The sequence below is a fragment of the Pholis gunnellus genome (genome assembly GCF_910591455.1).
Source record: "Pholis gunnellus genome assembly, chromosome: 10".
NCBI classification, from domain to species: Eukaryota; Metazoa; Chordata; class Actinopteri; order Perciformes; family Pholidae; genus Pholis; species Pholis gunnellus.
In genome coordinates this window covers 17,615,143-17,629,122 of record NC_136537.1, presented here as the reverse complement: position 1 = coordinate 17,629,122, position 13,980 = coordinate 17,615,143, and the positions used below count along the sequence as shown (strand labels likewise).

General features: G+C 42.4%; 1 protein-coding gene across 1 annotated transcript in view; it reads left to right on the top strand.

Annotated features, from left to right (window-relative positions):
- The window catches only part of tnmd (tenomodulin), a 43,849-nt gene extending 34,046 nt beyond the window's left edge, over positions 1–9,803 (top strand). Inside the window, exons 5-7 of the mRNA XM_079167477.1 lie at positions 2,232–2,391; positions 4,892–4,986; positions 9,280–9,803. Coding sequence (XP_079023603.1) covers positions 2,232–2,391; positions 4,892–4,986; positions 9,280–9,489 — 465 coding nt within the window. The 3' untranslated portion in view covers positions 9,490–9,803. The remainder of the gene's footprint in view (positions 1–2,231; positions 2,392–4,891; positions 4,987–9,279) is intronic.
- Positions 9,804–13,980: the final 4,177 nt, after the last annotated feature.

Genomic DNA, 13,980 nt, shown 5'->3' with positions numbered 1-13,980 from the left:
AGTTGAAGATGTCTACATACTGTACATACAGCCTGTCGGGTTTATATTGTAAGTGGCTATAATCTGTTAACCCCGTCTCTTTTGCAGAGCAGTTTATGCTTCCTCAGAGAAGGGTTGAATAAAACTGGACGGTGCCACCAAGCTAATAAACGAACAGCTTCCTTTATCTTGTACTCTCACTCCGTCTGTTCCCTCGAAGGTCAGCACTGTCAAGACAGTTTGCTATTTGTTAATGGCAAGAATTTGCATGTCAAAGTTCACTAAAGTTGAACTGATAAAAATAGAGTTTTACTTTGCCCCTACTTTAAATCAACTTTTAAATCCATATGAACAAAAGGTATACCTCTGGGGTCTGCTGGGACCCCAGTTGGTAGGATGCCAGCACTCTCATTGTAAGTTGCTTTAATATGGGTGTCAACTAAAATTCACCACCTGGTACTCTGCATAATGAAACCCCCTCCCTGTTTTATGTATAATATGTGAAAGCTTGTGGGTATCATGAGAAAATATTTTGTTGATCTCTGGAAAACATAGCGCCACTTTAAACAATGTGTCATGTGGACAGTGTTTCCCCCCCTCGGGACTCAGTGGCAGGAGAGGGTAAATTCATTAACTACAGCACAACTGGTGTATAATTAAGTTGTGCACTGTGGACGGAAAGCATACAAACACCAGGAGCAGGCCGCACAAAACAAATTACCATCATTCCCAAGGTCCAACACTTGATAGAAAGTTGCCTGTGTCCTAATAATATATCATTTGTCAATAGCAAAGGGAAAAGCCCCTCAAAAGTGTGTATAAACTAGAGGAGTGTAATCATGTTGTCTTCGTGCTTGTCAACTGGCATTTAGAAATCCCTGCCCCATGCTAAAATGCTGACCTTTACCACTTCCCCCAGGCTCTCTCCTGCAAGTTATTGGAGTCGTTTCTCAACTGTGAAGTCAAAGTCATGTTGTGAGCCCTGTGTCGTGACCTCCATTTACTTTCCAGAGAAGACTCACTTGGCTTCAGTGGTTAAGAGGTCCAATTAGAGAGGGCTGTTTGTGTTTCCCGAGTTGGATTTTAATTTCTGCAGCCACAGGAACGGTGAGCGCACCAGCTCATTGCCAGAGCACCCTCACCCCAACACTGCTACACCCGTCCTCCGAGTACTGGCCAGTGTGTCAAAAGCTTGGGCTAAACATTTCCCGCGCCCAAACACAATCTTTGATGTGACAGAATGTGCTTAGGTTCTGTTTGTTTTTTTCCTCACTGCAGGACACAAATGTGTCGCTCGATGACAAACAAGAAGCGGCATGGAAAGAGAAACTGTAACTCAAGCGAGAATGACAGGGGTGAACGTGAGGGAGGGGGCACGACCCAATATAAATTATTCTTGCTCCTGCTATAGCCCCAGGATTCTACGTCAAGCTTAACTAATGTGCAATTAAGCTTTAGACTGGGAGAAAATCACCTTGTAAAAACATTTGTCAAGTGAACTGTTTTTCTGTTCTGGGTTGCTAATTAACAAGGGAATGGGAAGAGGGGTTTGTTGTGTGTGTGTGTGTGTGTGTGTGTGTGTGTGTGTGTGTGTGTGTGTGTGTATTTACATATACATGAAGAAAATAAATATCTGCACTGTTAGGGGAGAGCATTACCAAATCCCCTTCATATGTCTCTATTAGACAACACTGACATGTAGTCCCTATCATTAAGCAATAATAGTTTACTTTACAGCTCATGAACTGCAGTATCAACAAATTAAGCCTACTGATAGTGCTCGGTGCCAAGCGAAGCATTGTGTTGGAGGGGGTGAGGAAGGGAGGGAAGGGGGGGGAGGGGGGAGAATGCAAGGCTTTATTGTGTCTGTCACATTAAACGATATTGCAGCCACACTCAGAGTAATGAAGACCACTTCTAAAGTCATTTAAAAGTCAGATCATCACTGTCTTTGAATTTCAATGATGTATAATAGAAAGAGCATGCCGCAGGCTTGAGAAGAGGGTGAGGGAGAAAGAGGAGGGAGTCAGGGCAGTGGGAGTCAGGAGTCAGGAAGCTGCCGCCCTCTCGGCAGACAGAAAGGTGATAGATAAAAACGATGAGGATGGAGCCGCTGCGTGGCTCAGGGGAGGAGAGTGCAAATGTAAGGCTATATTTTGTGTGGAGCCTGGACATTTTTGCAGGCTCTGTTACGCTATATTATATATATATATATATATATGTTCGTGTGTGTGTGTGGTGTTTTCTAACAGGTGGATGACACAGAGGCCATGGATATGAAGGTGGAAGACTCCCAAGTGTGGGTTCCTGCTGAGGAGCCCATCGTTAACCCGGCCTTCCTCTTTGACTCCAAGATCTGGGAGATTTGCCAGGAGCTGCCCATCCACTGGATCCATCCCTCCCCTCTGAGCGGTGAGAGCAGGGGGCATCTCTGCCTCTAAATGCAAACTATTAACACTCTCGCTGGAGGGCATCCCCACAGGCCATGTGCAGGTCCGTAGGGACCGCATGTTTTCCCAACCACATGAGCATCCGGCCCGGGCTACTCTGTGTGTTTGGAAAGTTGAGAGACTGATGGTCAGTGGTGGTCGAAGCATTCCAGTCAGAGGTGGTCAAAGCATTCCATTTCTAAGTATTACGTGTAAATAACAGGAACAGTGTAGCATTTAGGGATATATTGGCAGAAATGGAATATAATATTAAAACGGTATTTATTCTTTACTGTATCTCCTGAAAACAAGAATTGTGTTTTTGTTACCTTAGAAGGAGCCATTTATATCGACATACAGAGCAGGTCTTCTTCAGAGTCCACGGTGTTGCTACAGCAGACCAGAGTGGACGAACCAAACGTGTGCATTATAGCTTTGGCCGCCATTGTTGTTCTACACGCTTGGCACACGGGAGAAGTTTAAGTTGATTGCAATCTGCAACCTCACCACTAGATGCCAGGCTGTTTTTAAGTAAAACATATCAACATATAAACAGCATTTTAACGCTGTAGCTGGTGGAGATGGAGTTGATTTTAACTGGTTAAAATGTCATATTATGATCTGTTCTGCAAGTATAAATTTCCTAGTATTTTTTTTTTTTAAATATGTCAACTCTAGTTAGATTATTTCAACCTGAGAAACCATCTTTTTAGAAGCTGTTAGGAACTAGACCCAAAGGCAGAAAGAAGAGAAGGCAGCAGAATGATTTCAATGATTTTTTTTGTGAAAATGCATTACAGGCTGAGAGTCCAAATGCAAGCAGGTAACAGCACTCAGGTACCACGTAGCATGTAAGCAACAAGGAATCCCCAAAGCCTAGTAACCAAAACAGTAACACAAAGCATTAAAGAGAAAAGTAACACAAAGGGGTAAAAGCTGGAAAACCGAACACTGTGGTATATAGAACAATGACAAACTGGCAAGGGAACTAGGCTGGTATATGTAGTGAATGACTGAAGAGAGAACAGGGGAGCAGGAGGTGAGGTGAGTGCAGGACTATTGAGGGACAGGTGAAACAAAAGAGCAGACAATCAAAACTGGCGAGAAAACACAGACAGGAAGTCAAGTGATCCGAAACGAGAGGCGAGTATAAAATAACAGGAAACACTAAACATGAATAAAACAAAAGAGAACCAAACCTAGGAGCAGGGAAGATCATGACTGAAGTGAGTTGAGCAATTCATTTGTTTTATAGGATTTTTGTTTTTATTTTTTTAAATAAAAAAGCTAAATGAAGAATAGATGTATTTAATATTGACAGGATACCCAAAATCAAATTCTGAGAGTAATTATAGGCCATAAGCTTGGAAACCTCATATAAAGACAACAATGTCCTAAAGTATTACAATTCAGAACAGTGTACATTGGATAAGACACTAAAATACCTAAAATGTTGAACTCCTTACCATATTTCAGCTACTGTGTAGAGGAGCAACACATATACAACTATTATGGATCCACTATTCATACTACAGTGGATTCAATGGATCATAGCAACAGACTGTTTATCAAGTCAAGGGTAATACAACTTTTAAATATCATCAGATGTTGTTCATTTAACTAAAGAAAATGAACAGACACCAAATAATTGAACCAAAAGATGCACAATATTTTGTTTTTGGTTGTGTATGTGTGTGTCTTGACGTGTGCTCTGTGTCTTATAAAAGGTTGTTGAAAGTATTATTTATGGTCGACCATTTATGTGACTTGTGTTGAGAAGGGGGCAGGTTATGTAAGATTGTTCTTCTCCTTGCTACTCATAGATCATTGAATTCCCATTATGTTGTTATAAATTGTAGCTTATACTTTGTGTGAAAAAAAATAGCTAAATAATGAATGAATCTCAAAAGAAGGCACAATAAAAGATTGCTGCTCTAAAGAAAATCACCTTATTCCACAAACCAGTTGAATTATAAACAGATTGAAGTCAAAACAATGGCAAAGTATATTTCAGTTATATTCTTAGGACTCAATAAAATGTTTTTTTAAATGCAATGTATGCAGTATGTCAAATCTGCAAATAATCTTCTGCAATTATAAACATTTAGTAAACACATTCCCTCTGAAATGTATTGGAATAGAAATATAAAGTAGCAAAAAATTGAAATACTCCAAAGTACAAATATCTCAAAACTGTACTTAAGTAAATGTACTTAGTTGCATTCCATCACTGATGATAGTCATCTGCAGATTTGCTTTTCAGGGATTTCCTCAAATGGATGTTTAGATTAAGATCTGTGGAAAGTCATCTGTGTGCTGGTATCACGACAGCAACAACACCATTGTTTGACAGAAGCATGAAAAAGCTTGGAATGAATTCCAGCATATTTTTTTCTTGAATGTCAAGCCACTGGGAGAATACAGTGTCTGAGCTTTACTTCAAACAAGCACAAAAACATCTCTTCTCTTTGCCGTTCTCTCAGATGTTGAAGTGGGAAATGTGGACGCGCCCGACGCAGAGGTCACAGGTCAGCGTTTCGCCCGCGACATCCTGGACCACCCTCCTGTAAACGACTATGTAAGTGGTTCCGTCTGCACCGCGTCAACCAGGGACCACACCACGAGATACAGCAGAGCCACTTCAATCAGCTCCAGCTCTGCCTCGACTCTTTCTGCATATAAATCGCTCACTAATTGATGTTAAAACTGACTTTGTGCACCAGAGGGCATAGCAATTGCTCTATATATCTGTTTAAGTAAGGCCAGTTCATTGAAGACTCCCTTAATGTCTCTCCATTAATTGAGAGGAATATCCAGCCTTTCAAAGGCAGAAACTTGTGCCTTACAGCCCGTTACTTCCTTCTCTCACTTCCTCTTTTCTGAGGCACTACAAAGCAGCACTCTCAAGGTCACTCATAGCTTCACAGATAAGTTACATTTATTAATAATGCTTTAATTATCAAAGCGTATAAAATGAGTGGAAAGGCCAAGTGGCATATTTTGGTGGACTGCATGCAAACCGCTCAGTACTGTACGGTTCATCATCCCTGGCTCAGAGGGAAAACCAAATAAAGCAGCATATTACACAGAAATTATGCACTCTTACTGACACAAAAAAATAGCCGTTGCACACTAAAGATAACAGGTGCAAAGATATCCGACTCACACATTCAGCACTTAATGGTGAATAGCCACTGAAGCTAAATTCAAGGATAATGAGTCGGATTCTGTCTCCTCCTCAGAGCTGTGAGAAATGGTGAGAGACACACAGAGAAATGAGACATCCTATAATGTTGACATTTATCAGGAACGTCCCAGAAATACCTCCCGCTCAACCCCTCAACCCCCCCCCCCCCCCTCCAGCGTCCTCTATCTTCTCCCTCATCGTCTGCAGCAGGAGATGCAGTGCTATGCAATTAAAACATACCAGGGGATGAAAAACTCTGCTCTCCTTTTGAAACATTCTGGCAGTTGGGTAATGTATACCACTGCAATCCATTCCAGCAGCATATCCACGCTCTGTTTGTGGGGGTCCGGTGATAACAAAGGTCTTTGTGGCCAAGCAAAGGCCAGGCAGCAGTCTGTAATTGGGAGTCTGAACTCTCGCTCATTTCTTTTTTTTTTGTTGCTTCGTCCAGAACTCATGTAAATGTGCACACAGTCAGAAAACAACCAAGCACACACACACACACACACACCTACACCCACACACACACACACACATAGGCTGCTGCTCACACTCTATGTAGATCCTTTCATCTATCATACTCACACACGCAGACACATAATAACATGCATTCACTTCATCTGCGTTTCATAAGTCTGAATTTGAGGCGCCGCGTCTCCCCACAGTTCACGTTTGTAAAATAAAATAATCGTTCGAGCCCTTGTGACAGACGTTGACGGATATATGAAACTGACCTTTGCCGCGGCCGCCATGTCAGAGTGCAGTATGTATCAGAGGTGGCCCTGGAAATTTCAAACTGAATAACTACCATCTGACAAGGCTGAATGGACGGTACCACTGTCCTTGACCTATAAAGCAAAGAAGGGCTTCCAATATGAATTGACCTCAAACACATACACATGTAAACATGCTTGGTGTGGGTTTCTGCGAGCAATTGGGGTGTTTGTATTGTGTGTGTGTGTGTGTGACTACATTCAGGGTCAGGCTACATGGCTGTTCATGCGTAAAACAGAGGTGCAAAAAGCTGAAGGAATTTAAATCCACGAATGCAGGAGCTGTTTGTGCCTCCGGAGAAATCTTCACACTGAAGCTAAAGCCCATTATCACTCTGGTTCAGTGTTTACTCAAATACACGACTATCTCTGTATTCAATTACATTCAATATTATTGTCATTCCACCTCACTGTAGAGCACACTAAGATGAGAATCTGAGATCGGGGACAAGCGCTGAGGCGGTTTTATATGTTGTGACTGTCCTGTGCCTCTACATAAAAAAAATCCTTTCGGAATACAAAGCAGGGTATGAAGCAGAAACGTTATCTCTGTTGTTTTGATCCCAGAATGAATGTGAGGAGCTCTGCTATGAGATTTAATACCACACGTGCTTCAAGCTCATGAAGAGCGGTGATCAGAGTGTGTGAAATAACACCAACAAGTGTGGAGATTAGGGGAGCCGTGCTTTGATTCATTACATCTCATTGAATGACTGACGCAGTTTTCTACTCCGCAGACTCATTCATATCCAGCGCCTCATATTATGCACAGAGGTGCCTCCGTGTGTGTGAGTGTGTGTTTGCATGTGTATACCGGAGTGTGTGATGAAATCAGATGCAGCAAGGGGGTAATGGCTTTTACTCTTCATTAATGCTGCTTGTTTTTGAGTGACTGCCTCAGATTTCCCAAGGTGAACCATTCTTATCACCGCAGCATCCCACTAGAGACGGCGACTCAGAGCCAGAATGATTAATATGTTCCCTCCATTTTAAAAGGATAGCTCTGATTAATTGTCTTTAAGGTACAATGCTATTGGCTGTTTGTTTTGATAATCGCTGCATCATTTGAATAAGATATTTTCTTCATTTTCTTTGTGGAGCTCCAGATTTTCTCAAAATCCCCGTTTGGTCTGCGCGCAGCAGATAAGATTATCATTGGTCCATTGACAGCTTTCGTGTTGTTTCCATAACAGATTGTTGCCTGCAAGCTGATGACCCGAAACTTGACTGAAACAATAAATCATTAAAAGCCTACCTGCGCTTGTCATAGTAATAAATCAAACCCAGCTATCCTAGACGTCATCTGCAGCACCCCGTCTATGTGTTTTAAGTATGTCTCACGAGTGTAGCAGGGTGTACATTCTTATGAATCATGCTCATGGTGAATTTCTTGTTACGTGACTACAATAAAGGAAACAAATACATTTGTGTAAAACCACTCTGACTGACTGCCCACTGACTTAAAAAGTAGACGCAAGAAACACTCTAATTCCCACACTTAATGTAGCAGGGGACTGAAGGGACATGTGCTCCTGCGGGTCCTGTCCTTTTAAAGTCCCACACATTTTCTATTCCCAACAGTGGATGTGTTTATTTCTGCACTGCTGCATGTATACTGAGTCAATGGAAGCGCTTGCAAAGAATTATGCCAGTTTGTTCTGAATGTGAAGTCATCGACTCCTGGATCGGAGCAGTTTAATGAGACAGCGCCGGATTGTCTCTGAGGATTCATTTACTAAAAGCGATTGAAATGTGGTCAAATGCGTACTGAGGGCAGTTGCTGCCTCAACTTGCGCGGTGAGTTAAGTGGCACTTCTCCGAACCCCATTTGGAGTTGCTCTTGATCAAAGGCATGGCACTCAGCCCCCCACGAGTCTACGGGGGCATGAACCAACCGGCACAATGGAAAAATCCAAGGGCCATTAATTCTACCCAATTTACCTTTCGTTTGGGTTTCATTTGGCCCCTCTATAAATTCAGAGGCAGCCAGCAAGAGCAAATGAAAGAATCCTTGTTAGGCGATCATTACGCTGCTAATTGCTTTAGGAATGTGCCATGCACTTACAGTCAAGGTCAGGGGGAGGGCGCCAAGACGTGGGGAGCTGTAATTTGAATGCTCTATTGGAGGAGGGGCTGCCATTTTGGTGCAGAGAGTGGGCTTCAGTCAAGGAAGTTAAGAGGTCAGAGATGAAAGAAATAGTGTAATTATGCCGGTAACTACCAACGTTAGTCCCTTTGATTGAAGATAGTGTCAGTAGAGAGGCTGTGAATGCTGGATTCAGAGATGGGGCGTTGTCAAGTCATGCTACCTCCGGTATAATAGAAAGGTCAAGGGTGTTATATCATGTTTTATGCTCCTGCAGCTTAAATCAAGCTCGCTCCCTCTCCCCGCTATCTTGATCTCTTTGTCACAGTCATCAAGCATGGCACAACTTTGGATTTTCACAGACATTAATTCTAATCTTTTCACTCGTTTGGTTTTTACATATATTCTACTGACATACAAGGAAAGCAGGCTCATCAATTCCCGCCATCTTTTTTTTCTTCTTCTTCTTCTTCTTTGGGGTTTTACAGCAGCTGGCATCCGTTATGTTGCATTGCTGCAAAGTCTTCTTCTTCTTCTTTGAGGTTTTACAGCAGCTGGTATCCGTTATGTTGCATTGCTGCAAAGTCTTCTTCTTCTTCTTCTTCTTCTTCTTCTTCTTCTTCTTCTTCTTCTTCTTCTTCTTCTTCTTCTTCTTCTTCTTCTTCTTCTTCTTCTTCTTCTTCTTCTTCTTCTTCTTCTTCTTCTTCTTCTTATATTATTATCATTCTATTCTTTGCCTTCGTCCTCTTCTTGCTCTTGCCTCGGGAGGACTGGCATTTGACACGTGTGTGATTGTAACCCTGCCCACTGCTGTGTCCTCTGCAGAGAGACATCGGGATCGAGCTGGATAACCGCCTGGATGACCACGGATACTGCTGCCAGCACTGTCGCCGTGGTTACCGCTACTGCCGCCGCTACCACGAGCCCTTGGGTGGCTTCAACCCGTGGCCTTACTACTACCAAGGAGGCCGGGTCATCTGTCAGATTGTCATGCCGTGCAACTGGTGGATCGCCCGCATGCTGGGCAGGATCTGAGGAGGGCGTCTGTGTCTGTACATGTGGGATTTAAACTGTTGATGTAGTTGTAGGTGCAAATTCTGCTTTTATATCCCAGACCACTTGAGAGACCACAGCAGTCCATTGCACACAATTATTATCCAATCTGTAGGTTGGCCCACTGAGTATTAGTCTGTTTAAACAGTCCAAATGGTATTTGAAGCGTTCTTAAAAGGCATTGCTCGTTTACAGCTGTCTAATTTCCGTTGCTTATCTAACCATTTATTATCCTTGCTATTTGATTCTGTTGAACTGGTGCCATTTAGTTTGGAGGATGTCACCATAAACTAATCTGCTCCAAAGAAAAAAAAGGGGGGGGGGGGGGTCCTTCAGCACTGTCTGTCTTGACCTTGTCATGCATTCATTTTTTACTTTATAGGTTAAAAAGACTTGTTCTACTGTAATGTATGAACATGTAGCTTTCTTACAGTATGTGCAACAATCTGAGTGGTGATAAAGTATAAATGTTTTGTCTCAGTTGTTTGTGATGATTGCTGTTATTGCTGCAGTAGATTAAAACCCTATATTCACATACAATTAGAGCACTACATGCATCATATTCAAATAAGGACAAATTTAGGGACAAATATAAAGTAGATATAACAGAACTAGAGGAAGCCTTCCTTGCTGGCTTTATGTGTTTTTAGGATCATGTTAAACTAAGGAGGTACAGTATAATTGAAGATGCACAGACCTCAGCTGTCTTTTGTGATGTAGTTACTGTTGTCTCATGCTCCATTGTTTTCCATCTTGTTGCAATCCACAAAATGCTTTAAATAGTGCTTCTGTTCAAACTGTTTCTTCTTTGCTGAGGCGATTTTAATCTGCAACACCACATCTCAATCTGTCGAGCTGAAATAACTCATCTGCAAGTAACGGATAAGCAAGCGAGATAGGCATTTGCAATTGATGTTCTGTCGTCAGAATAACAAGGTGCATAAATGCCCAAGAGTATTCAAGCGATGTGAGATATTAAAAGTTTAACAGAGAGACAAAAATGGAGCACTCATGTTGTCATAGTTTGCTTTGAAGCCTTCTGTATGTTTCAGTCACTTGCCGGATTTTTTTCCAATTAAAATTTGTATGTATCAATGATCTGAGTTGTCCGATCATATGAAACAATATGATTTTAAAGCTGATGAAGTGTGTGTTTGAATCTGACTCACGCAATCCATACAACAGGCAGACCTTCTCCATTAGTCCCATTGCTCATTAGCAAAAACATTTAGCGTCAAATTGACAGGAAAAGAAAATAGACGTGCATGCTTTTATTGTTTCTTTCATAACCTTAGTCTCCCTTGTGTATCTGATGCATAATAATGCATTGTTTACAGTAATATAAAAGCACCTCGCCTGCTAAGTAAAACTAAATGTTGACTCATGTTGGCTCAGTGTGATAATAATGTCAGTGATATCAATAATATTTGGCAGCGAAATGGATTTTGTGAAAAAGGGGGCGAAACATATTACTGTATGTAAATGTTTTATGGATATGCTCATAAATGAGTTCAGACTGCAACCGTATTGTTATTTTTAAATCAATAATGTCAATAGCCCAAAGCAATGTGTCAAGTAAAAAATTGTGGCACGAGTTAACAAATGCAATAATTGCAAACATACTTCAAATAAACTGACAAGTGTACAGCAAAGCCCCCGAGGCATTTCTGAAAAGTTCATAAAATCAGTGTTTATATTATTCATTTCTTACTACGTCCCCGTTATCCCAACAAATAGACGAGTGTAAAACAGATGCATACAGCACGCTGGTTCCTGCTGCTGCTGTTGTAGAGCTGTGGCTTTCACAACGTTGGGAAATAGTGTCAAGTTATTTTTTGTAAGATGCTGTTAGTTGTATCTGCCGAGGTCTCTGAGGACTTTGAGGACTCTTTTGTGTAGTCGTGAGAGTAAATTGCCATGGAAGCCCTGAGAGTCGATCTGAAAGGGACGGCTCACCCTGACTGGAGAGGATGATACAGATATTACAGCCGGCTCCCTGAGAGCTCCTCGTGCCTGATGGGACAAAAGTCCAATATTAACCATGAAAGTCAAACGTTAAAGTACAAACGTCTCACAATTAAAAATCATGGATGAGACCCAGAAAAAAAAATATTGGATGGTGGTGACACTGCAGTTGCACTTATATGAGAGCAAGAAATAGATCACGGTCCAGTTGAATGCCCAAACGTGCATCCACGTCTTGGTATGCGATACACAAATCTCAGGAGGTCATTAAAAGCATCTCGAGGAAGCCAGTTGAATGTTATAAACAGCAAAAATCTTGCATTCAGTGTTCATGGTTTCCTTTTCAAATAAAATGTGCACAATGTAAGTACATTTAATGGGTTCAGTTAACAAGATATTTTGCGATTGCTTTTCATAAACCACTTCAAATGTAGAGGGAGGAAAGGAAAACAAAGCAGAGTCGGTGAAGTTCAGCCTGAAAAAGGATGTTTTTCCCCTGAAAAAGCAAACACTTGGACTACTCCAAATCAAATGATCTTTGATTATTAGCATAGGGCTTTTTAGTACCCCTACATCTATATAAATGTTAACTTGCATTCCTACTGTGATGCAGCTCAAAACTGTCTACCTTAGATATAAGGCAAATCTGTGCGTCTATGACAGTGAACACCTTAACTGTAGACCAGAATGAAAGAATATATCATTTCAAATGAAGCCCTGCACAATTTTTCTCATGCATTTTATACACTGTCTAGGAATACCCCCCTCTAGCACTTGTTTATCACTGTTTTGATGGGGAGAGGAAACAAGATTGACTACTCTGCAGGATAAACAGAGATACCAGGCATCTACCGGGTTGGCACAGTTCAAAGGATTTTTCCTACCTGGCCTGAGGATTGGCCGCTATCATTGAGACTCACAAGTGAATTAATTCCTTTTGTTACTTATCAAAAATGCAGTGAAACTTCACTCACAGCTGCTTATTTTCATTTCAAATAATCTCTCGTTCATTTAGATCAATGAGTTGCTATTCCGGGGCGGAGGAGAGTGAAAACCAATGTATGAGGAGTGTCTGAATTTAGATTAGTAACCTGAAGGAATCGAGGACTGAGGCTCAGGCTCCGCTGAGGACACGTGTGTTACCAGTGCCACCTTGTGTAGAGAGTAGTGTACTGCTGCAATATCAAACCAGGCGCTGGTTAGCCGCGTTTAAAAAAACACATTTTAAAACCACGCCACACCTGCTGTCCGTAAACACATTTACTCTTGCTTCTCTTAGAAACCACACATTTTAAAAGCGGTCTATTTATATCTAACCTTGGCCGCAAGTTACCAGACTGTATGTAGGCTGCAACGGCCATGAGACTGCAGTCATCAACTCCTTTTCTCTTTAATGTTGCAGTCAGTCTGGTGACCTGATGGTTAAATAAGCTCTCCCTGTACTGTTCCTGCTCCAGGCTGGAGGCACAATAATGTCAGCCGTCATCCTTCAACTGCTCCCACTGTGAGAGGCAGCATGGCACAGCAGTAAACACTCGCGCTGTGTCAGTGGCTGCAGGCGACTCAGAAATAGTCCTCCTCCTCACCCAGGACGTGGCTCTCGCTCCATCTTCATGGTCTCTGACTTACTAACCAAAGGAATAGCACGGACGCAACGGCTGCATTCATTCAATATTTTAGTAATCCATAACAACCCCCGCTTACCATATGGCAGCCGATCGATGAACCGCCTGTTTAGATGTAATCGAGGGTTATTGGTTGTTTTCATCAGACTCCTTTCAAACTACATTCCCACCTGCAAGAGGCTCAGGAAGATGTTTGCTGGAGAGAAGCAGGTTTTAATGGTGGCTGAGACTGAACTTCTGGCTGTGAGTTAATGTGTGTGCGTGTGTGTGTGTATGCCTGTCTGTGTTAACCCTATGGCAAGATTGGATTGTGTGGTACACAGCTGTGCATGTGGGCGTAGACAGAGCCAGGCACAGTAGGCAAGCCCTGCTGCCAAACAGCTTCCTCAACACCACCACCCACCCTCTCCTCCCCGACCCTGAACACACACACGCATTCAATCCATGCCAATGCACCCCCCACCCCAACACACACACGCACACACACACGCACACACACACAGACACACACACACACACCGCTCCTCCCAAACACATCAACATAACACATGCTCTAACAGGATCAATCCAAGTCAGTGTAACCCCTCCACTCGCCAGCCACGCACACACACACACACACACACACACACACACACACAGTCTTCACTCTGCAAGCTGTGGTGACAGACTCGGTTGTCTTCAGTTCTGGGCATGTCACATGCTAATGTATTCATCCACCCACAGCAACTGGAGAGGCAGTGCTCTTAAGTACAGTCCAATCAGTCTCTGGCCTGCTAATGGCTCCAATCCAGTTCCCCACAGTAGCTTTTTCTTTCTCTTCAAATGCCATGTGGTCGAATGTCCCTGAAACCTGCAGCAGCCCAGCAATCGTATTTTGAGGCAG